The following is a 23,145-nucleotide window of genomic DNA, read 5'->3' as shown; positions in this document are numbered from 1 at the left end:
GTTTATATATATATATATATATATATATATATATATATATACCTTGCTACGTGTACTGCGTTAGGCTAAACGATACTTGTCATTTGCACTTGCATATTGTTGCTCTTTTGTTAGTTTTGATTGCTTCTATTGTCCTCATTTGTAAGTCGCTTTGGATAAAAGCGTCTGCTAAATGACTAAATGTAAATGTAAAATGTAACTGCACAACCATAATATGATAGTTCTGCATGATCAAAATGAGACATCTGAAATATTCACTCCAAAAAATGTAGGTAGTCTTGCAATAAATTTATAATGATAAAATACAGCTGAACAAAAAAATAAGCACTGTCATCCTAGGGAACAATGCAAATTGTAGGGATACTAATAAAAAAAACTTGTAAATTGTGCAGCAACAGTTCTACAGTTCAAACGATTTGTGTAAATCAACAACAGTTTTCCTCGTGTATATATACTTAGCACAAAAATTCATTTGTCAGCGTTGTTGTTGGAAGTTGTTTTTAATGTATCACTGCCCCCTGGTGTTCATCTGAGAGTATGCGCTTCTCCTGACCCGGTCAGTTTGACCAGAAAATATGAAGGTAGAATGACGTCAAAAAGATTTGCATACGCAGGGTAAGAGTTGTGGAAGTGTACATAAGACTGTAAGCGTAAATTAAATTTGCATGCGCAAGAGAAGCTTTGTAAAGGTGTAAATCGTGTTTCAAGCGCAATAATTTTTTTTTTGCAGCATTTTACTGTTATTCGTAAGTTTAATTCATGTATTGTGAAACTGCAGCTTCATGCTAACGCAAAATAAATATGATCTGCATGCTTCTGACTTCCATTTTTCCACGCTTACACTTTTTTTCGTCAAAAGGAACCCCCCCCCCCCCCCCCCACACACACACACTAAAAGTGAAGAACTCGCTTAATAATATACAATTTGTGTTTATTTGGTGTAAAAAAAAAATCTATTTACATTTGTATTTGAGTTCCACCAAATAGCTGGAGCCACTAGGGGTCCGTGTCTCGCTGAACAGCTGCATGATTAGAGCGGAAGGCCACTTGTTCTTTCTAAAGGCGGGATCAGGAAGCAGCGCTGTGTGAGTTATTTTGGGCGCATTGAGACTGTGAACAGCACGGCGTCTGCGGAAGAGGATTGAAATTTCTCCATGATAGTGTTCAGGTATGCTATAAACTATGTTACTGCTGCACGTTAGCTTAAGAGTACTGTTCATACTGTTGTGTTTGCCACTTAGGTTATTATTTTTTTTTTTTTAATGAATAGACAATGGCGTGTCAGCTGTCGTTGTGTGGCGCTGATCGCGAAGAAATGAGGCGGGACCGCAAAAACTCGTGTAAATTACCAAGACTACTCTTAGCACCTGCATAATTTCATAACAATTTATTTATTAGCTATTATCTATCTGTTGCGTTTTTTGATGGTATTATTAATCCTATGTGTAGTTTTGACTTTTGCTTTCCCTGTAGTCTCGTAACTTACCTTCACTTTCCTTTCTCAGTGTTACAATATATATTATAATACATGAAGAAATGAGAGGCAAATTGGCATTTTAGCAATAGCTGAAATTATATCTGGAGTTGAATAGGTGTTTTTTTATGCATTCCTTTTCGTTTTAATTATATGTGCAGTTAGTTTTCGGCTATTAAGAAATCAAACCTTCTAACATAAATGTTTTTGTTCTGTTTCTCTGCCTTAAGCCACTGAAGAAAGTCAACTTGAAATCCCACAACCCTCTCTAATACAAATTAACAATGTCGTCAACATCACAAAAACACAAGGACTTTGTGGCAGAGCCCATGGGGGAGAAATCTGTGATGGCACTTGCAGGAATCGGTGAAGTTCTTGGAAAGAGATTGGAAGAGAAGGGCTTTGACAAGGTATGATGTAAAAAGATGTTTCATATATACTCTGTAGTCATGGAACTGAAACCATTAATTTTTCTTTCTTTCACTTTTGTTTTTCTTCCTATAGGCATATGTTGTTCTAGGACAGTTCTTGGTACTGAGGAAAGATGAAGAGTTGTTTCGGGAATGGTTGAAGGATACTTGTGGAGCCAACATTAAACAGCAAGGCGACTGTTATAGCTGTCTGAGAGAGTGGTGTGACTCTTTCCTGTAGTTTACTTTTTTTTTTTGTTGTTGTTGTATATTCATTTCCCTCCCACTTGTATGTGGAATACGTTTACCTCACTTTGACTTTTCGGACATAATTTTTGGATGTATTGATATTAATTCTTAGCATAGAATTATCGCACTAGAAGGTCTTTAGATGGGTACACTTGTAATATAACTGCTCATTTTGTGTTGTTCAAACATCATTCACACTGGATCTTTAGTTTTGGGGGTGTGACACAAAATCATCCATGCATATGCAGTTCTGTTTCAAGCTGTACATGCACTAGTAGTCTAAATACACATTTGCCAAGAACAACACAAATAGTTCCCCTTCTCTGTTTATGATGTTTGAAGGTTTTAACTGACTTGTGTCCAAAATGTGCCACTTTTAAAGGTTTATGTGAACTTGAGTATGTATTTCCCAAATGATCAGATGCATAATGGTATCATTTTGTTATATGGTTTTTATGCTCCCCAGCCAAAAAACTGCTGTCAGATGTTTAAAATGCTACATGAATGGTCTAAGAAACTCTCATAAATGTTCTTATGATTCTACTATTTTTGAACCTTTTTGTGTTTTGGCATTTTAATTCTTTGAATAAATGATCCAAAAAGTAATAATTTATAGGGTGTGTGGTGAGTATGTGGAATGAAAAACAGTATTGCCAATCCAGCTCAACCTGTTACACAAGTGGAATTACCTGTTTTGCTTTGGATTATTAAAAATCATGAATTTACACTACTGTTCAAAAGTTTGTGGTAGTTACAATTTAGAATAACTTTTCTATTTTAATATAATGTAATTTTTTTTTCTGTGATCGTAAAGCTGAATTTTCAGTATTCGTTACTCCAGTCTTCAGTGTCTCATGATCCTTCAGAAATCATTCTAATATGTTGATTTGCTGCCTAAGAGAAACATTTATCAATGTTGAAAACGGTTATGCTGCTTAATTTTGTAATAACGGTGATCCTAGAGTGATGACTAGAAAGTTAAAAAGTGTATTTTATTTAAATTTTGATTTGAAATAGAAATATTTTGTAACATAATAAATCTACTGTCACTTATGATTTTTTTTGTGAATAAAAGTATTCATTTCCTCAACAACAACAAAAAAGAACAGTAGTGAATTATTTTTTTCTCCTAAATCTCAATAAGCGGTACACATAAGTGTGTTGTGTTTAAAAGTTTTATTCATTCCTTCATTGGATTCTGTCTGCATTTAATCCGTTACTTGGGACCACAAGTTTTGACAGATATTCTCTTTACATTTTTCTCCAATAATTCATCTTTTAAGCTAATTTCCAACTCTTAGAGACTAGATACCTCTGCCTCTTTGTTTAAGTGGTCAGAAAAATTAAATTGGATTTAGGACATAAAAAAACCCTTTAGGAGCGCTATGCACTGGTGGTATTTGTGTGTAGGTATTAGCAGTCTCACCTTCTCACAATGATCTAAACTTTAAAAGTTCTACCAGTTAATCAGAAATGTCTACCAGCGTACATAGCCACCTCAAACAAAACATTTAAAAAAAATCTAAATATACATACAGAATTTGTAAATCACCATAATATGCTATGTGAAGAACATAACGAATGTCTTGAATATAATAAAATTTGAAATCATTTAAATATCCAGACCCGCACCTATTTCCTTTTGCTTGATTAAAAAACTGTGCTTGCATATGTGTGTATCAGTGTGTGATTTCATCTAATCAATTTGCATCAATCTTGATGTTATTTTGGTCCCCCCCCCAAAAAAAAAAAACAGAAGAATAAAAATATCCTCACAAGCATGATTTTGACAATTTGGTGCTGTCAATTGCTGAAATTTAGAAACCACTTTGCATTTATTAAAGCTTAATAAAGCTACTACACCGTTGTCGCTTGCGAAATCAAAATGACAGCGCCGTGGGTGCAAACTTACAGATTAAGGGGTGGTAATATTATAATGAGATCCCTTTGCAATGTCACTAGGGGAGCGAAATCAGACGCACTAATTTTTCCAGATGCTTGCAGAAAAAGGCTTACCAAAACAAAGTTACTGGGTTAATATTTTTCACGTTTCCTTGGTTGGTAGATGCACCGGGGACCTGATTATAGCACTTAAAACCTGGAAAAGTCAGATTTTCATGATATGTCACCTTTAAATTCCGTTCCAAAAAAAAAATAAAAAATTGAGTGATTAAATTGAGTGGTTAAACAATAGTGATTTTTTCTCAATAAGCAGTACACTTAAGTGTGTTGTGTTTAAAAGATTTATTCATTCCTTCATTGGATTCTGTCTGCATTATTTTAATTACTTGGGACCACAAGTTTTAACAGATATTCTCTTTACATTTTTCTTCAGTAATTTATCTTTTAAACTAATTTCCAGACTAGATACCACTTGTTTTAGTGGTCAGAAAAATTGAATTGATTTTAGGACATAAATTTCATTTTACAAACCCCTTTAGGAGTGCTATGCACTGGTGGTATTTGTGTGTAGGTATTAGCAGTCTCACTTTCTCACAATAATCTAAACTTTAAAAGCTCTACCAGTTAATCAGAAATGTCAACCAGCGTACATAGTAACCTCAAACAAAACATTTCAAAAATCAAAATATACATACAGAATTTGTAAATCACCATAGTATGCTATGTGAAGAACATAACGAATGTCTTGAATATAATAAAATGTGAAATTATTGAAATATCCAGACCCACACCTATTTCCTTTTGCTTGATTAAAAAACTGTGTGCTTGCATATGTGTGTATCAGTGTGTGTTTCATTTAATCAATTTGCATCAATCTTGAAGCTGTTTTGTCCCCTTAATGAAAAGGAACAGGGTTTCCCAAAAAAACAGGAGAATAAAAATATCCTCACAAGTATGATTTTGTAAATTTGGTCTTTGCGCTGTCAATCGCTGAAATTTAGAAACCACTTTGCATTTATTAAAGCTTAATTTGGGATTTATTTTGCTGTGTCGTGTCTCGTTGAGTGTTGTGTTGTGTTGTGTTGTGTTGTGTTGTGTTGTGTTGTGTTGTGTTGTGTTGTGTTGTGTTGTGTTGTGTTGTGTTGTGTTGTGTTGTGTTGTGTTGTGTTGTGTTGTGTTGTGTTGTGTTGTGTTGTGTTGTGTTGTGTTGTGTTGTGTTGTGTTGTGTTGTGTTGTGTTGTGTTGTGTTGTGTTGTGTTGTGTTGTGTTGTGTTGTGTTGTGTTGTGTTGTGTTGTGTTGTGTGATGTGCGTACACAAATCATTATCATCTAAATGAGACTAATTCTGCCCTGTTCAGAGCAGAGCACAGAAGAACTTTTTCTCCCTGAACGGGTTTTCTGAAGTGGGCACGGGGGTGATGAGAGGGTCCTCACATACATGGGCATCACAGTAGGCCATCAAGTCCGCCGCTGCCTTAGACACCTAAGAATTCAGGTAGATTATCAGTGCCGAACATTAAAAGCACTAAAACAGTTATTGATTCAAAGCTGATCGTCTTGTTCTTAAGGTAAGACACTGCAGGTGAATCAGGTAAAAGAAAAAAAAAAAAAATAGATATCACCTTTCCCCAGTTAATTAAAGTACATTAAGATAATTGTTTTGTATTACAAGTTTTCTAAAATTGTTATGTTCCAATATGCAAATAAGGCATTATCTAATTAAATATGCACTAATTTGTATACATTTCTAGAAGAGAAATCTGAACAAAAATTCTTGTTTTGTTTTGATGACATAAGAGAGTTTTTACAGAGAGGATTTTGGATCACTCCATAAGTCAGAAAATGCTATCAAATCACCATATATTTAGGAATAAAGTAAATCAGGCGAACGTTGTATGAACAAACTCTTTTGTAAATACCTTCAGAATTTGAATAAAAATAAAGTTTAGTGTTTGTAAGTGCTACTGAGATTTTTTTGCATATGAGAAAAAACTCATTTTGAGAAAACAGGCTTGCAACTGAAATCTATAGACACAAATAAATAAAGTGTAATCAAATTAACACTTAAATGGGTATTTTTAGTGTTTTCTTTCTACTAGTCTAAAATGAAGACAAGTGATGGATACAAAATAGCCTCAAAATAATCTAAAAATTGACCAGCACCTGAAAAACACTGGGTTTGCCTGTAGTGTCTTGCTTTATAAACTGCACCTTCATATCTTGGCTAAAACAGCATTTTAATTAAATAGAACATTGTATGAGTGAAATGAAAGGTTGAGGTCAATGCTTAAAGACTGTTGAATGCTTCAAATTCTACTTGTAGGACACACTTTACCGGGGGGATTGTAGAATTAGGTCATACCAATTAACCTGATTCCAGATCTTTGATCACATCTTATACAAATTAGTCTGCTACGTACAGGCTGGTATAATAAGACGTATTTTTAGGCAGGCAGGATTACCACTGATCTGATTCATGTTTGCCACATTTTCTGGTTATTTTGCATGGCAACCCTCACCTTGATTCGACAAAAACTGGCTTCAATCTTCAGCTGTTCCACCAGCTTCCTGGCCTGACCGACGCTCATGGTGCTGTTCACAGGGGTGTCTCCTTTCATCCTACACACACAAAATTACTCAGACATCAATGTAAAATCCCCTTGAAATAGAAAAATGAATATGCTCATCTTGATTAAGGAGTTCATAATCACAATCCAGCCAATAAAAGTATATTTGTGCTGCCCTACAAGAGGGTTTTTGCAGTGATGCAACAGAAGAACCATTTTTGGTTCCCAAAAGAACCTTTCAGTGAACAGTTCTTAAAAGAACCAATGTGAAGAACATTTTTAATAATCTAAAGAACCCTTTTCCACTATCAAGAACCTTTTTGGAATAGAAAGGTTCCACCAGATGCAAATAAAAAAATAAAAAAAAAGAGTGTAATTGATCAAATGATGCTACCACTATTAATATAGAGAATACTACTTTACAATAAGGTCCTTTTAGTTAAAGAGCAGGTCATATGGGTTTTCGAAGAATATCTTTTTTGCCGTTTGTAACGTAGTTATCCTTCAATGTAAACAGTGTGCAAAGTTGTTAATCAAAAAAGTGCATGATAAATAAAGATATTGTCTCTCAAAAGAAAGAGTCGATTCTGTGTGCATTGAATTTATTTAATACACGAGTTTCACAATTTGAGTTGAATTACTGAAATAAATGAACTTTTCCACGACATTCTAATTTATTGAGATGCACCTGTATACGTCACAAGGTAACACATTTGCATAATCCCCACCTGCCCGCGAAATACAGACACTCTGACCTGCCCTCAAACACTTTCATTGCCGAAAGATGATGATGTGAAGACATCACGTAAAGTACCACATACAAAGTTTAAACTTACCACTGAAAAACGTCCTAATCAAGTGGTGCTTGCAATGGAGTTTCCGGTTGAGCGACTGCATCGGAATCATCCTCGGTCTTGGGCTCGAATTGATAAGGTAATATTGATGCCATTTTTGTAAGCTTATAGCATCTTTGTTTACAAGTAATCCTCAGGCCTTTTCATTCCGACACTTATTGTATACGGAAAGAACAATCACAACAGACTTAGCCAGCTGACCAATCAGAGCAGAGTAAACTTATGGAAGGGAGGAGTTTACAGACCTTAAAGGGTTAGTTCACTATACACCTAAAATATATATCTACCTAAAATGGTCTATGAGTAGCATTAATGATTTTGAAAAGGATTTCAGCAGTGTATTGGGGCATGCCGGCCCCATTTTGCACATAGGATGTGCTTGCAGGGATCCAGTCACCACATGGAATATACCATATTATTCTGAGCAATAAAAAAGAAAAACAGCCGTTTTGAATGGAATCTGGTTCAATGTAAACATTTAGGCATCTATAGATGAGGAAATCACGTGTTGCAGACAGCAAAAAAAAAAAAACTAGGCCAGATACAGAAGTTACAATCTCAGCTGCTCAAACAGATAACATAAGACCCTAAAATATGAAAATGTGATATAGAAACAAAATATGCAATCAATTTCAATGAATGAAATGAAATGAAAGCAATACATTTAAAAGGATGTATACAAGAAAATAGGAGTGAATGGAGATCAAGAAGCATAAAAAAGACCACAGGGCTGTATTCGTCTATTTTTGTCATTCTGGGCCTTTTTTACCCTCTTTTATCCCTTTCACTCTATTTCTTACCCTTGCTGTATTCCTCTTGTGGTGATATCTCTCCCTCCTCTTCTTTCTTATTCCTTCTCTCTCTCTCTAATTGTCAGTGTTGTTGCTTTCAGTGCAGCCGGACCGCACCCTCATAGACAGTGGGGATGCTACCCAGTTCTGTACAGTCCAGTGCACTGCAATTCTGCTACAATGAACACCAGTCTCTTGGTACATACGTAAAACTCCCCTCTGCAGTGGGTGGAATGTGCCAGCCAGAGGGCGGGGGCCCTATTAGGATTGATTTATTCTGCGGGCTGGCTCATACCATCTTTCCAGCAGCATGGGGTGGATGAAGGGGGAGGGAAATGTATTAATGTAAAGCAGTGTGTTAAAACTAAAGTCTCACAAAACTGATTTATATTGTCAAAAATGATACTGAAACATTTGATAGCAAGAAATATTTATTGTGTTGTTTGCCGGTGATGTTGCTGAAGCTTCTGAATAAGTGAGCCTTCCCGCTCACTGCTCTGTTACCATGGGAACTGCTGCAGTCTCAGCCTCTGTGTCTTGTACTGAGGCACCATTTTGACTCAGTGGTCTCTCCCACCTTGGTTAAGATCTTAAACCCCCCACATTTTTACATCACTCCACCCTCCAACTGCATTCATTCTCATGTTACACTCACTTTGTTGCAAATCTGCCACCTAGTTTCCTCCTGAGAAATGAAAATACTGTTATCTGGAACATTTGGTGGATATAAAGAAAGAATAAAGGGGTTCTTAATGGCGGTCGGCAAGTTTTAACATGTTCTTGATTCATGGTTCACCAATGAAGATGTCCAAGATGATAAAAAGAAGAAATGTAATGTTTTATTTATGACGACTTTATACATTTTATACAAAATGTTTATACTATTTTCAACAAACATGTAATTGAATGTGTAACAAAGTAGAAAGAACATGCTCTTTATATAACAAAAAAATGTGTGGTTTCAGACAATTTAATTTCATTATCTCATTTCATTTCATTGTATTTTTGAATTTCTTAAAAATTTGTCACGCCATTGACCCTTATTGTTTATAGACTATTTGCTCTAACGTATGTGTATTCTGTGTAAGTTGAAGAAGAGACTTTGCTTCATTTATTCTACCATCAGGTTTTATCTCTTTGGCAGAACTTCTTTGGAAAGTTGTTGTCTATCTGCTTTTTAAAAATGTGATATAAACTTTTGGTTGAAAGATATATTTCTTTATTTTTCTCGCAGTTGCCATGCTATTGTATATTGTTGTTAATTTATTTGTGTTACATTGTAAATAAAAAATAAACAAATTAATTAATGAATTAATTCTAATATGATAATAAGAATAACAGGTTTCACTGTTTTTTTTTGTTTGTTTTTACTGATTAAGGTGTCATTGTTACTTGTTTCTGTTTTTTCTTTTCCCTTTCTTTTTTGCTTTATGTTATTGTATTTCATTGTGGTGATGTTTCTTTTCTTGCAATAAAAAGATTTGTTTGCTAAAAAAGCTAAAGTATTTGATAAAAATACATCCATATAAATCAAAACTGATTTTCTGTAAGCAAACAATTCGAATGAATAACATAAATTGCACTACATAGGCAGCGCCGATGCAGACACGCAAACGCATCGAACAGTATATTTTGTACCTCTTATGTTGCCGTACATGTGTTTCTGTCACACCAGCAGAGGCGACACTGAGTTAAACAGATCGTTGTTTTTCTCTGATCTATAGATAGAACGTGAGAAACATTATTTTTCGCTTTTGTTTAAATATGATTTGGAGATCAATTGCTCTTCCCTGAAATGCATAAATTATGCGTCACTAGCACAGAACAGTCAGAGGGAAGGAAGAGAAAGGGGTTGTTCATTAGTGTATTCTGAAGCATAAATATGTATTTGTTCATGGCGTATGTTCGAATTAAAGTAGGTGAGTTTGCGGTTTATATTTCAATATAATGTACTTAACTGATAAAGACATCAGTGTAAGATAAACTGCGGAATGGAGACAGGAAAGCACTTAATATCCAGTTCAGAGAGACTACAAATAAGTTTTAAAGATACAATTGTATGTAAAGGACAAGCTGAAATGACACTGCACATCTTTTTATCCTGGTGTTTTTTTCTTTCATATTTTACCGCATTATTGTTTTGCTGTAATTCGTGTCAGACTGTTAAATGTACAAAAATACATTATGCTGCATTAATTACAAGCAATGAATGAATTAGTCTCTGCTTCACAGAGGACGACACACACACTATATATATATATATATATATATGTATATACAGATGCGTCTCTCTAAACATTTGAAGTGGGTCAAAAAAAGTTTATCAATTTTCAAATTCTCTCGGTTAGTTGTGCATCTTTTTCTTCCACACTTTTTCCTTCCACTCAACTTTCTGTTAACATGCTTGGATACAGCACTCTGTGAACAGCCAGCTTCTTTGGCAATGAATGTTTGTGGCTTACCCTCCTTGTGAAGGGTGTCAATGATTGTCTTCTGGACAACTGTCAGATCAGCAGTCTTCCCCATGATTGTGTAGCCTAGTGAACCAAACTGAGAGACCATTTTGAAGGCTCAGGAAACCTTTGCTGTTGTTTTGAGTTGATTAGCTGACTGGCATGTCACCATATTGTAATTTGTTGAGATAGTGAATTGGTGGGTTTTTGTTAAATGTGAGCCAAAATCATCACAATTAAAAGAACCAAAGACTGAAACTACTTCAGTCTGTGTGCATTGAGTTTATTTAATACACGAGTTTCACAATTTGAGTTGAATTACTGAAATAAATGAACTTTTCCACGACATTATAATTTATTGAGATGCACCTGTATATATATATATATATATATATATATGTGTGTGTGTGTTTGTATGTATTTAAAAGTATATAAGAATATATGAGTATAAAAATGTGCATAAACAAAAAAAAATATTGCAATTTATAGTATATATTTTTTTTACAAATATAGTATTTTTTTTACAGTGCACAGTACAATATGATTTGTATTCTGAGAGGTTTAAAAAATGATTAATTTGGTCATGTCTTCATCTCAAAAAAAGTATAAATGTGCTATTTAATGTTTGTTGTGTATATTATTGCAGTTACTTTGCAATTATAATATAATTGATGTGTTTAATTCTGTTTTTTTTCCTCTCTCATTGCTTTTTTAGGGCTCTCTGTGACTTCATTGGCAATAACAGAAGAAAGCTGGAAAAGCAAATTCATATCATCAGATAAGAAACTGGCATGTCTTTAGTCACAGAACGAGGTCTAATGACAACTAGATCCAAATGTGACTTTGGTCAAATTTGTGTTATGAGCTTTTAACCCCCCTGTATTTTCAAACCATCAATTCTGACTATAGATTACAAGAATTATTAGATGTAGTGATGCAGACTGGACATATTATTGGATAGCGTGTGAGGAGGTTTGCATGAGTAAAGAGGGAAAGACCCCTTTGCCTGCAGTGGGAGGGCTGACGGGCAGGCACCGTGAAATCAGAGGATCCACGTCTGGACGTGACACCGAAGGATTGCCGGCTATGGGAGCAGCAATGGGGCCGTTACTGCTTTGGCTCCAGGATGTGGCAGCGGTGACTCTGCTGAGAGCTCGCAGGACACTTCTAAGGGCTGCCATCCTGTTCTGTGTCCTGGTGCTTCTTCTGTGGGTCTCCATCTTCCTGTATGGAAGCTTCTACTATTCCTACATGCCCAGTGTCAGCTTCTCCACACCAGTACACTTCTTCTACAGGTACAGACACGTCAGGGCTGATCGGGAACATCCCTGTATTGTTTTTTACAATGGCCTGTTTGCGCATGACTGGGTTCTTAATTAGTTTGGTCCAATGAACAAATACTGTTGGAGGCATTACTGGAGTTCACATTGCATTGTGGTTGATTCTTCTCCCCTCCGTTTCTTACAGGACAGATTGCGATGCTTCAGATTCAGTCCTCTGTTCTTTCCCCATGGCTAACGTCTCACTCTTGAAGAATGGAAGAGACCAGGTAGACAAATTCTAATTCTAATCAAATTATAATGAATTACACAAATTATAGACATGTTTTTACAGGTTTTTTCGACATTAGCTAAATATACATGCAATGAATATCCTTTAAAGCTTTGCTGTAAACATTATCTAACAAGCCCATTAATGATGCACAAGAAAACTATAATACTTGTATATTGCATAACTAATGTATGCACAATGAGTTTAAAAATGGATTTTCGTTCATATGTACAGCTAATTGTATTGGCTTGACTGTTTCTGGTAGGTGATGATGTCTGGTCAGGCCTACAGGATCTCTCTGGAGCTGGAAATGCCTGAATCTCCTGTGAACGAACAGCTTGGCATGTTCATGGTCAAAATGTCATGCTATACCACTGATGGGACAGTCGTTCAGTCGGTGTCCCGCTCAGTGAGTGCAGACCATGGTGCAGACGGCTCCCTCAAAATTAATTGTTGTTTATGTTGTTTTGGTTGTGAAGACAGCTGTTGATAAACATAACAGCAATTTAAATAATATTAAATTATATCAATAATCTGATAAGTTCTGATAAGTGCTAAAAGTGAACTTAGGCATCACAACATTAAAATGTAGAGTATGAAAATGGATATTCATTTTGAGATTTGCTAAAGATTTAACAGCAATTATTATTCATTTATTTGTGTTTTTACATTATTTGTGTTAACTTTTAGTGAGCTTTAGGTGATGGCAAATGTAATCTAAATATAAAGATAGGGAAATTAGCTGGTATACACTACTGTTCCAAATTATTATTATTATTTTTTTAAAGAAATTAATAATTTTATTAAGCAAGGTCTCATTAACTTATTCAAAAGTGTCAGTAAAGACTTTTACATTGTAATGAAAAAATCCTATTACAGATAAATGCTGTTCTTCTGAGCTTTCTATTCATTGAAGAATCCTGAAAAAAAAAAAAAATTAAGCAGATTAAAAAAAATGAACTTTTAAATTTTGATAATACGAAACATTTTATGAGCATCCAAGCAGAATATTAGAACGATTTCTGAAGGATCATGTGCCACTGAAGACTGGAGTAATAGCTGTTGAAAATTCAGCTTTGCCATCACATAAATAAATATCATGTTAAATATATTAAAATAGAAAAAAAGTTATTTTAAATTTTAATAATATTTCACATTATGTTTTTACTGTAGTTTTGATTAAATAAATGCAGCCTTGGTGAGCGTAAGAAATGTCTCTTAAAACAAAATCTTACAAACTGCAAAAATCCCAAATTTTATTTGGTTTCAGATGCACTCAAGTCTGTGGTAGTGTGGAATGTGTTGTCCATCTTCAGTCTGATTTAGATTCACATTTGATGTTTATGGACCTACAGTCGACCTTTTATATTAGAATACCTGTCAGTAAATGGCTGTTTACCGCATATTTACTTGTGTCTTGTTTTTTTTCCCATCAGACAATGCTGCACTACCGTTCTAATCTGCTGCAGACCATGAGCACGCTGCTGTTCTCACCCCTCTTGCTCACAGGTGTGTCTGAGCAGAAACAGCTCATCGAGGTGGAGCTCTTACCAGATTTCAAATCCGACTTTGTAAGTTTGTAAAATGTGAGCTTTGACATTGAAACATGTCATTGACATTTTTCAGATTATTCATGTCAAGAGTACATATCTAGGTATCATAAATTTCTAAAATTTGTATTAGGCCTGGGCGATAAAACGGTATCGATATATATTGACGGTACACCCTCTTCGATTACGATAGAAAAAATGTTCGATATAGCGCATGATATAGGCACGTGCTATGAGTGACGCAGACTGCACACACAAACACGAACACATGCTGAATTGAGTGCTGTGCCTGCCTGTGATGAGGAGATTGTTTAAAACTGAAACCAAGCCATTCACACAGAACGCATATTCAGCGCATTTTTTAGACGGACAAATATGACTGCTGCTCTCACGTCTCACACGAGAGATTTATAGAAAGCCATGCAAAGTTAAAACAGTTTAAACTTTCAGAAAACACCCCACACGTCAATTTGTGGAGGTTTATTCCTTTTCACTGCGTCTCTTATGTTTTTAAATGCAATCTGCGTGATGGGCGATTCGGCTCTTTGTATTAAGCAATGCATAAATACATGATGCTGTTTTGTTCATAATTGTTTATGCAATTTACGAAATTATGTTTGATTTATATGAGTTAATTTAGACGTAATGCACGGTTTTTTATAGACAGTTATTTCCTTTGCGTTGGCAATGTAATGTGCTGCATTATTTTGCTCATTGCGCCCTCCTGTGGCCTCGGGAGACGAGCCAAAAGTTTCCTTCAGACCTATTTAATCAAATTAAATTAGATATTTGTTTAATTGTTATTTTGTGTTCGACTATTAAAACAAAAAAATATTTGTTGTTTGTCTCAATAAATTGGGTTAATTTAAAAATACAGTGGTTAAATTTAAACGTTTTTTTTCTATTGCTCTTTGTTTTAAAAAAGGTTATAAAAAATGTCAATAATTATCGATACCGAACGATATGAAACATTATATCGTTGATACATTTTTTAGCTATATTGCCCAGCCCTAATTTGTATTAACAAAAATCATTCATTATATTGGTCTGTCCTCCACAGTACCAGCCTGCCGTTGGCGCAGTGATTGAGATTCAATCCCGCAAGGTCCAGATTTATTCTGCCCAGCTCAGGATCCATGCCTTCTTCACTGGCATTAGGTATTTGCAATGGTTTGGTTTAGGGATGCATGATATTGGATTTTTGCCGATATCTTATATGCCGATATTTTTCTACTCATTTTGGCCGATGCCGATACCATTATATTTATTTTGTTTGGAAATAGCACCAAGTCTCTCCTGTGCAGAAATTATAAGCAAATTATTTTTAATTATTATAAGCAAGTTAGTTTTTAAAAATAACTTATTTGTTATAATTAAACAATAATTAAGTTCTTTGAAGTTCTAATGACAGTACATTGAAGATTTGAAAATAACTATAAATAAACTATATCCAATCGCTGCATTTTTTTTTTTCAGAAAGATGCAGTGGTAACCTTAACATTTTATTTTAAGATTTAAAATTTTTTTAATGGTCTAAAGCAGAAGAATTGTAAATATTCTGAAAATCATTTAGAGCTCATAATTAGTTACAAAAATAACATATTACACATTAATGAATCAATCAGTATATATAAAATAATTTAATTTGTGTTTGTTTGTGATTTATTTATTTTTGTTCATGTAAGCTATAGCTTCTGACCTTTAAATCAAAACATACTCATGATTTTATGGCATCAACTACTGCTTTATTTAATCAGAAACTCATCATTCAGGCAAAACTTTGCTTCAAGAATGAGCCACAATGCTGATGTGATCTAATCGCTAGCACACCCTGAGCACATGTGAGTTAATGTATTCCTCTTATCGGCAAGACATATCAGCATAATTTTTCATATCGGGCCGATGCCGATATTTACATCGATTCCGATATTGGTCCGATAATATCGTGCATCCCTAGTTTGGTTTTATTGGTTTATTTGACTATTCATGTTCCGTCAAGTGATGCTTCTCACTTTCAGCTCAAGACTTCCCCATGACCATCCTGCAATTTTCTTCTCTTTTGCTACAGATACCTCCTGCATAATTTCCCTGTGATGTCTGCAATTGTTGGGGTGGCGAGTAACTTCACCTTCCTCAGTGTCATTTTGCTTTTCAGTTACTTGCAGTTCATCTGGGGAGGGCTCTATCCCCCCGATCAGGTCAGAGTGAAGGTAAGACCATCTGTCTGCCTAATTTATTTAACCTTCATGCTGTCACATTTCCATTGGATGTCGTCTGTTTACATACATAGGTGATGATGGGAGACTCGACGCGTCTTCAGCAGAGGAGGGAAGAAGCACGGAAACGTATGCACTCATCCGCCAGCACTCCTAGTAAGAAGCCACAATCACTCACACATGATCATTTCAACCAAACAGATCAGTCACTACTATGCAATTCTTCCACTGTCCCCCAGTCATGAAGTATGGAGGAGATAACGGTGAACTGGCAGATCCACCACAACGAACCAAACGAACCAGTCAAAACAAAGGTGCGACAAGTTGGAAATTTATTAAACTGATGCAGTAGATCTCTGTATTATTGTTATTATCCAGATGGGGATCGAACCTAGGTCTGTGGTGTGAATATCCTTGGTGCTTACCACTGGAAGGAAAATCTCTAATCACAATTCCTTGGTAGCAACATGCTCAAGCAGACATCAGGACTGAACAAGAACAATTGGCAGTGAGGCCTTTAAATAAGATTGGCTATTAGGAGTGATTTAAAGGTCCCATGACATGCTGCTTTTTGGATGCTTTTATATAGGCCTAAGTGGTCCCTAGTACTGTATCTGAAGTCTCTTTCCCGAAATTCAGCCTTGGTGCAGAATTTCAGCCACTACGAGCCAGTCCCACAATGAGCTTTCCTTAGGACGTGCCATTTCTGTGTCTGTAGCTTTAAATGCTAATGAGGAGGAGAGAGGCGGGGCAACTGCCATGCTTCGCTCGTTTGCAAGCCATGATGTCTCTTGAGGAAAAAAAAATATTGCGCTCGCCTCGCACGGTAGTAGCTCATTTTCTCATGGGCGGGCCAAATTCTCTGGGCAGGCAAAGCAGAGAAAGGGGAGGTAACCTTTCCCCGTATGACGACATAAAGGGAAAATTCCAGATTGGGCCATCTGAGCTTTCATTTTCTCAAAGGCAAAGCAGGTACCCAGGGCTCGGTTTACACCTATCGCCATTTCTAGCCACTGGGGGACCATAGGCAGGCTAGGGGAACTCATATTAATGTTAAAAAACCTCATAAAGTGAAATTTTCATGCCATGGGACCTTTAATACAGGTGTGAGTGCTACAAGTCTCTAACAAAGGAGAAGTGATCTAGCGTTGAAATTGTGTCATCCAGTGGTGAACCCAGGGAATCTCAGGCAGAACATTACAGATTAAATGCACATTATATGCACAATAAATGCAGTGATAATGTCAGTGAAGAATCATACAGATCATGTTTGTTTGTGCAGGTGAGTTGGACACTCCTAGTGCGATTGGGACAGAGGACCTGAATCACCTGCAGGAGGATGAAGCTGGTAAAAATATGAACTTAAAACATAAGAAGAATAGAATAAGAACACTTTGGGGTCTGTAAGATTTTTAAAATGTTTATGAAAAGTCATTGATGTTCACCAAGACGATCAAAAATACGGTAAAAACAGTAATGTGAAATATTTGTACAATTTAAAATACCTTTTCTATTTTAATGTATTTTAAAATATAATTTATTATTAATATTGTAAAATATTATTACAGTTATATAAAAAAAACTTCTGTTTGAATATATTTCAAAATGTAATTTATTCCTGTGATGGCAAAGCTGAATTTTCAGCAGGCATTGTTCCAGTCTTCAGTGTCACATGATCCTTCAGAAATCATTTGAATATGCTGATTTGATGCTCAGGAAACATTTCTTAATATTATCAATTTTGAAAAGAGACGTGCTTCTTAATATTTTTGTGATACAGTTTTTCAGGATTCTTTGATGAATAAACGGTTCAAAGAAGAGCATTTATTAGAAATAGAAATCTTTTGTAACCTTATAAATGTTTAATGGCACTATATCAATTGATATCAAATATCACCGATATCAATTTAATGTGTTCTTGCTGAATTAATGTTTTAATTTCTTAAAAAAAAAAAAAAACTCCTGACCCCAAACTGCAATGTAGTTTATAGAACAAGTCCATTCTTAATGATCACTGGTTAATGTTTTCTTCAACAGCTCAGGACTCCTCTATAGATGAAGGTCCCATTTTCCTCGAGGCTCCTCATATTGCAGAGACCAGTTTGAGTGAGGAGGACCCAGATCATGAGCAGGGGGCAACAGGAATAGGAAATGGGACTCAAGATGAAGAAACTACCCAACCGCAGTCCTCAGACTGCGAGGCCAGCCTTAGACAAAGGCATGGACCCTGGATGAGGCTCTGAGCTCAAAACTCTGGAGTGACCATAAACGCACATGCATCCTGTTACATATTAGAGCACATTAGATGACTCATAGCTAGCATATTTGACACATTCCTTTTGCAATGCAATGAGTATTTCAGATGCATTTAGAAACCAGTTTACCTCGTGGAGCTGATGTGAAGCTAAAGAGAATTTCCTGCTCTGCTGCTATTGTTCTCCTTTAGCTGATTACTTACTATAGGACATAAAAGTCACCTCTAGAGTCCTGCCATGCTTTAATCTGGTCTGTGGTTCTGTTACAATATCGTTTTTGCATGTAAAGTGTAACTAAGTGTTTAAATGTGTCATTGATGTTCTCACAATCTTTAACATGGCTAAACAGTTCCACTCAATTTCTAGGGATATTAAATGATTTGTTTAATCAGTTTCAGTTATTCAAAAGCCGAAAATGCAAAAATAATAAGAATTATATAAATAATAATAATTACTATTATTACTGCTACTGTATACAATATTATTCCAGTACTACATGGAATATTAATCCTAATATGGAAAGATATGGTGTTTTTATTTTTAATATTTATTTAATTAAATTATATTAGTGGTTCATGTGTATTTGTCCACTCTAACCAAAGATTTACTGGTATATCTGCTATATTCTTTGCATAGAGATTTTGAACATATCATTAAATTATTATGAAAGGCAGAATGTGCGAATTTCATATTCTCCTTCATATGTTTTTTTAAATGCTTTTTTGTTTATTGAATAAATCAGACATTAAAGCAAATGCTTATCCATTGTGTTGTAATCACTCTTGCTGTCTAACACTAGGAGGCAATAGTGATGTGACGCGAAAACACTCCATTCATGGGCATTCGAAGAAGAACGTGGCGCAGCTGTGTTTGAGACGTTATTCTCGCACAAAACACTGGCAAGAAAGGGTCTCTTCCGATCTTGCAAGTTTACAAAGAATGTATCTTCATTTCTCTTAATTTCGTTTTATTTAAAAAAAAAAGGAAAACGACGACTGGAAATCCTATATTTTAAATTTAAAGTAGCGTTAAAGCCTTCTTAAAAGATGGCGACAGCGGACGACTCGCGCTACTATAATGGTAAGTTTGAGCCGTTAGCGAAAGCGCTCACAGCCAGTTAAATTCTTTGACATTAATACGGTTTAGATAAGATTATTCACAATTTTATTGCTTCTCAAAGACCGTTTTCTAACTGGTTTGTCATCGTGTAACGCTACTCTAATTTACAGAAGTAACATATAGCCAGCTAGCTTTTGTTTTTGTAGGTGCGCGATGTGTTTTTGTTGTTAGCTGTTAGTTTAGACAAACAGTAAACGCATTATCCAAACTGATTTCGCCGAATTTTATGTTATACTTCGTGGTTTTGTGAAAGAAAATAAAATTGATCGGGGTGAACTGACCACATGGTGATAATGTGTTGAGGTCATGTTGAACTGCTTTGATATTGGCCAACCTGAAGCACTAATATCGAGATATATTTGTGAATAAAATAACCTCAGTGGAGCCTTATGGCAAATTGCATTGCCTTCATTGTTTCTCAGACCTACAGCAATGCACTGTGTCTACATCTGGTTAATCCTGTAAAGACTTACATGAAATAGTACTCAGAAAATGTCGTTTTTTGAAATGGATCAGTTTATTGAACCTTTAAAACAGAACAACAGAAACAAAAATCTTCCAATAATGTCTTAAGATGATGAGAATTTAGATATTTTAGGAATTCATGTATCAAATACTGCTTTATAGAGTTTAACTCCTGTGAAACACAATAGTCAGTTGAGTAACATTTTTGTGTATGACTAAAGAAACTGGTTTCAGGCATACTTCCAAGTAATGGCATATGTAATGATCATCTCCGGTTACTATCGTAACCTCGGTTCCCTGAGAGCGGGAACGAGACATCACGGAGACATTTCTCCGGAACTCCAACCTTTCCTGGAGTCCTATTGGCTCACGCCAGTCCAAATGACTGGCCAATTGTCGCGAAGTATGCAAATCGCATGCAAATACTGACGTGCTCGAGAGGCAGTATAAAATGCGGTGCACGAGACAATTATGTCAGAATCTGATACTGAACGCCGCTTAGCTGATCGAGCAGCGAACACGGCGACCTCCATGATGTCTCGTTCCCACTCTCAGGGAACCGAGGTTACGATAGTAACCGGAGACGTTCCCTCTCGAGTTTTCACGAGACATCACGGAGACATTTCTCCGTTATGGGAACGATATTTAATCCCGCCGTGAGAGAGGCTTTGAGCAGCCTGTACAAGTCACATACTCAGTGACGATAGAGAACACAATTCCCACAACCAATAGCGACGCTTGCTAGGCGGGCTCGCAGCTGATAGGTGGAGACAAGCCAATGAGCACCTAAAGCCCAGGTATATGAAATTTGCATATCGGGTCAGTGATAACGTATGCTGCGCTGAGAAACAGGGCAGAAGCAAGAACAACCACAGTATTGTGAGGGGGGGCTGCACAGAGATAACGGTGTTAAGCAGCAGTATAACACATAAGATGATGATGGTACACCAATCGAATTAGACATTGAATAGCAGGAGCTGCACTGAGTACAGGGCAGACAACAGCAACAATAGCATATAGCAAGTTTACAAAGAATGTATCTTTATTTCTCTTAATTTCGTTTTATTTAAAAAAAAAAAGGAAAACGACGACTGGAAATCCTATATTTTAAATTTAAAGTAGCGTTAAAGCCTTCTTAAAAGATGGCGACAGCGGACGACTCGCGCTACTATAATGAGCCGTTAGCGCCGTTAGCGAAAGCGCTCACAGCCAGTTAAATTCTTTGACATTAATACGGGTTAGATAACAATTTTATTAATTTTATTGCTTCTCAAAGACCGTTTTCTAACTGGTTTGTCATCGTGTAACGCTACTCTAATTTACAGAAGTAACATATAGCCAGCTAGCTTTTGTTTTTGTAGGTGCGCGATGTGTTTTTGTTGTTAGCTGTTAGTTTAGACAAACAGTAAACGCATTATCCAAACTGATTTCGCCGAATTTTATGTTATACTTCGTGGTTTTGTGAAAGAAAATAAAATTGATCGGGGTGAACTGTGATAATGTGGATAATGTGTTGAGGTCATGTTGAACTGCTTTGATATTGGCCAACCTGAAGCACTAATATTTTGTGAATATTGTGAATAAAATAACCTCAGTGGAGCCTTATGGCAAATTGCATTGCCTTCATTGTTTCTCAGACCTACAGCAATGCACTGTGTCTACATCTGGTTAATCCTGTAAAGACTTACATGAAATAGTACTCAGAAAATGTCGTTTTTTGAAATGGATCAGTTTATTGAACCTTTAAAACAAAACAACAGAAACAAAAATCTTCCAATAATATGTCTTAAGATGATGAGAATTTAGATATTTTAGGAATTCATGTATCAAATACTGCTTTATAGAGTTTAACTCCTGTGAAACACAATAGTCAGTTGAGTAACATTTTTGTGTATGACTAAAGAAACTGGTTTCAGGCATACTTCCAAGTAATGGCATATGTAATGATCATCTCCGGTTACTATCGTAACCTCGGTTCCCTGAGAGCGGGAACGAGACATCACGGAGACATTTCTCCGGAACTCCAACCTTTCCTGGAGTCCTATTGGCTCACGCCAGTCCAAATGACTGGCCAATTGTCGCGAAGTATGCAAATAGCATGCAAATACTGACGTGCTCGAGAGGCAGTATAAAATGCGGTGCACGAGACAATTATGTCAGAATCTGATACTGAACGCCGCTTAGCTGATCGAGCAGCGAACACGGCGACCACCGTGATGTCTCGTTCCCGCTCTCAGGGAACCGAGGTTACGATAGTAACCGGAGCGTTCCCTCTCGAGCTTTCACGAGACATCACGGAGATATTTCTCCGTTATGGGAACGATATTCAATCCCGCCGTGAGAGAGGCTTTGAGCAGCCTGTACAAGTCACATACTCAGTGACGATAGAGAACACAATTCCCACAACCAATAGCGACGCTTGCTAGGCGGGCTCGCAGCTGATAGGTGGAGACAAGCCAATGAGCACCTAAAGCCCAGGTATATGAAATTTGCATATCGGGTCAGTGATAACGTATGCTGCGCTGAGAAACAGGGCAGAAGCAAGAACAACCACAGTATTGTGAGGGGGGGCTGCACAGAGATAACGGTGTTAAGCAGCAGTATAACACATAAGATGATGATGGTACACCAATCGAATTAGACATTGAATAGCAGGAGCTGCACTGAGTACAACTCACCACCAGCGCGTGCCTACCGATCGATTGCCCGCCCAGCGGGGAACGAAATGAGGCAATAGCGGCCACGTAGACTTTCAGTGTTGATGGCAGAGATCCACTATCCAGTCTGTACTGTAGAAAACGCAGCACATCCGACACGGAGCAAGCAGCCGGGTCGATATGAACATCATGGCACCATTTCACAAACACTCCCCATTTTAGAGCATACAAACGCCTCGTGGAGGGCGCCCGCGCCTCCGAGAGCGTATCAAGCACACGAGAATGCAGGGCGGTCAGCTCCTCTGATATCCCCGAAGCAGCCACATATGATGGCTCAATAACTCCGAGTTGGGGTGCCACACCGAGCCGCTCGTTTGAGACAGCAGATCCTTCCTGATGGGGATCGGCCAGGGTGGCGCCACCAGCAGCTTTGTCAGCTCCAGGAACCAAGGCTGGTTCGGCCAGTTCGGGGCGACGAGTGTCACCGAAGCCTCCTCCTCCCTGATCTTGAATATCACCAGCTGCATTATCTTGATCGGAGGAATGCATACGGTCTGGCTGCTGGCCAGTGCGATGTCAGAGCATCCCCTTCCAGCTGGGAGTGAGACAGGGAGAAGAACAGCGGGCAGTGC

The 23,145-nt window shown here is 36.7% G+C and overlaps 4 protein-coding genes across 10 annotated transcripts in view; 3 read left to right on the top strand and 1 right to left on the bottom strand.

Annotated features, from left to right (window-relative positions):
• Positions 1–985: 985 nt before the first annotated feature.
• On the top strand, positions 986–2,898 carry LOC107669343 (barrier-to-autointegration factor-like). 4 transcript variants are annotated; one of them, XM_016461512.1, is made up of 4 exons: positions 986–1,168; positions 1,271–1,345; positions 1,714–1,884; positions 1,979–2,898. In XM_016461512.1, exons 3-4 carry the CDS (start codon positions 1,759–1,761, stop codon positions 2,123–2,125), a joined length of 273 nt encoding a protein of 90 aa, XP_016316998.1. In that variant the 5' UTR covers positions 986–1,168; positions 1,271–1,345; positions 1,714–1,758; the 3' UTR covers positions 2,126–2,898. The 4 variants fall into 4 exon arrangements, with proteins under 4 accessions (XP_016316998.1, XP_016316996.1, XP_016316997.1 ...); XM_016461510.1 differs by having other exon boundaries at positions 987–1,168; positions 1,271–1,340; positions 1,705–1,884; XM_016461511.1 differs by lacking the exon at positions 1,271–1,345 and having other exon boundaries at positions 987–1,168.
• A 2,421-nt stretch (positions 2,899–5,319) lies between these two features.
• Positions 5,320–8,454, bottom strand: LOC107669385 (guanine nucleotide-binding protein G(I)/G(S)/G(O) subunit gamma-3-like). Its single transcript, XM_016461586.1, has 3 exons — positions 8,257–8,454; positions 6,555–6,654; positions 5,320–5,518 (listed from the first exon to the last, which is right to left on the bottom strand). Exons 2-3 carry the CDS (start codon positions 6,651–6,653, stop codon positions 5,390–5,392), a joined length of 228 nt encoding a protein of 75 aa, XP_016317072.1. The 5' UTR covers position 6,654; positions 8,257–8,454; the 3' UTR covers positions 5,320–5,389.
• LOC107669384 (seipin-like) lies at positions 7,441–18,680 on the top strand. Of its 3 annotated transcripts, none has more exons than XM_016461585.1 (11): positions 7,441–7,535; positions 11,416–11,995; positions 12,168–12,249; positions 12,517–12,660; positions 13,688–13,822; positions 14,862–14,959; positions 15,870–16,011; positions 16,092–16,173; positions 16,257–16,331; positions 17,300–17,365; positions 18,055–18,680. In XM_016461585.1, exons 2-11 carry the CDS (start codon positions 11,679–11,681, stop codon positions 18,258–18,260), a joined length of 1,347 nt encoding a protein of 448 aa, XP_016317071.1. In that variant the 5' UTR covers positions 7,441–7,535; positions 11,416–11,678; the 3' UTR covers positions 18,261–18,680. The 3 variants fall into 3 exon arrangements, with proteins under 3 accessions (XP_016317071.1, XP_016317070.1, XP_016317069.1); XM_016461584.1 differs by lacking the exon at positions 7,441–7,535 and adding an exon at positions 9,920–9,978; XM_016461583.1 differs by lacking the exon at positions 7,441–7,535 and adding an exon at positions 9,933–10,166.
• A 389-nt stretch (positions 18,681–19,069) lies between these two features.
• The window catches only part of LOC107669360 (nuclear RNA export factor 1-like), an 18,706-nt gene continuing 14,630 nt past the window's right edge, over positions 19,070–23,145 (top strand). The window contains exon 1 of one of the 2 annotated variants that reach the window (XM_016461541.1): positions 19,070–19,352. In XM_016461541.1, coding sequence (XP_016317027.1) covers positions 19,319–19,352 — 34 coding nt within the window. In that variant the 5' untranslated portion in view covers positions 19,070–19,318. The remainder of the gene's footprint in view (positions 19,353–23,145) is intronic. The other variant, XM_016461542.1, reaches the window with a different exon arrangement.

This window comes from Sinocyclocheilus anshuiensis, unplaced genomic scaffold, assembly GCF_001515605.1.
Source record: "Sinocyclocheilus anshuiensis isolate Anshui unplaced genomic scaffold, SAMN03320099.WGS_v1.1 scaffold180, whole genome shotgun sequence".
NCBI classification, from domain to species: domain Eukaryota; kingdom Metazoa; phylum Chordata; class Actinopteri; order Cypriniformes; family Cyprinidae; genus Sinocyclocheilus; species Sinocyclocheilus anshuiensis.
This window is presented reverse-complemented; position numbering and strand designations above follow the sequence as displayed.

What these genes read in the sequence shown, in the direction of transcription:
- LOC107669343 (XM_016461512.1), top strand. Translation starts at nt 1,759, where the DNA reads ATGTCGTCAACATCACAAAAACACAAGGACTTTGTGGCAGAGCCCATG. An exon ending in AAGAGAAGGGCTTTGACAAG is followed by an intron (nt 1,885 to 1,978) that starts GTATGATGTAAA and finishes TTCTTCCTATAG; the next exon opens with GCATATGTTGTTCTAGGACA.
- LOC107669385 (XM_016461586.1), bottom strand. Translation starts at nt 6,653, where the DNA reads ATGAAAGGAGACACCCCTGTGAACAGCACCATGAGCGTCGGTCAGGCC. An exon ending in CCAGTTTTTGTCGAATCAAG is followed by an intron (nt 5,519 to 6,554) that starts GTGAGGGTTGCC and finishes CTGAATTCTTAG; the next exon opens with GTGTCTAAGGCAGCGGCGGA.
- LOC107669384 (XM_016461585.1), top strand. Translation starts at nt 11,679, where the DNA reads ATGAGTAAAGAGGGAAAGACCCCTTTGCCTGCAGTGGGAGGGCTGACG. An exon ending in TGAAGAATGGAAGAGACCAG is followed by an intron (nt 12,250 to 12,516) that starts GTAGACAAATTC and finishes TGTTTCTGGTAG; the next exon opens with GTGATGATGTCTGGTCAGGC. An exon ending in CAGATTTCAAATCCGACTTT is followed by an intron (nt 13,823 to 14,861) that starts GTAAGTTTGTAA and finishes TGTCCTCCACAG; the next exon opens with TACCAGCCTGCCGTTGGCGC.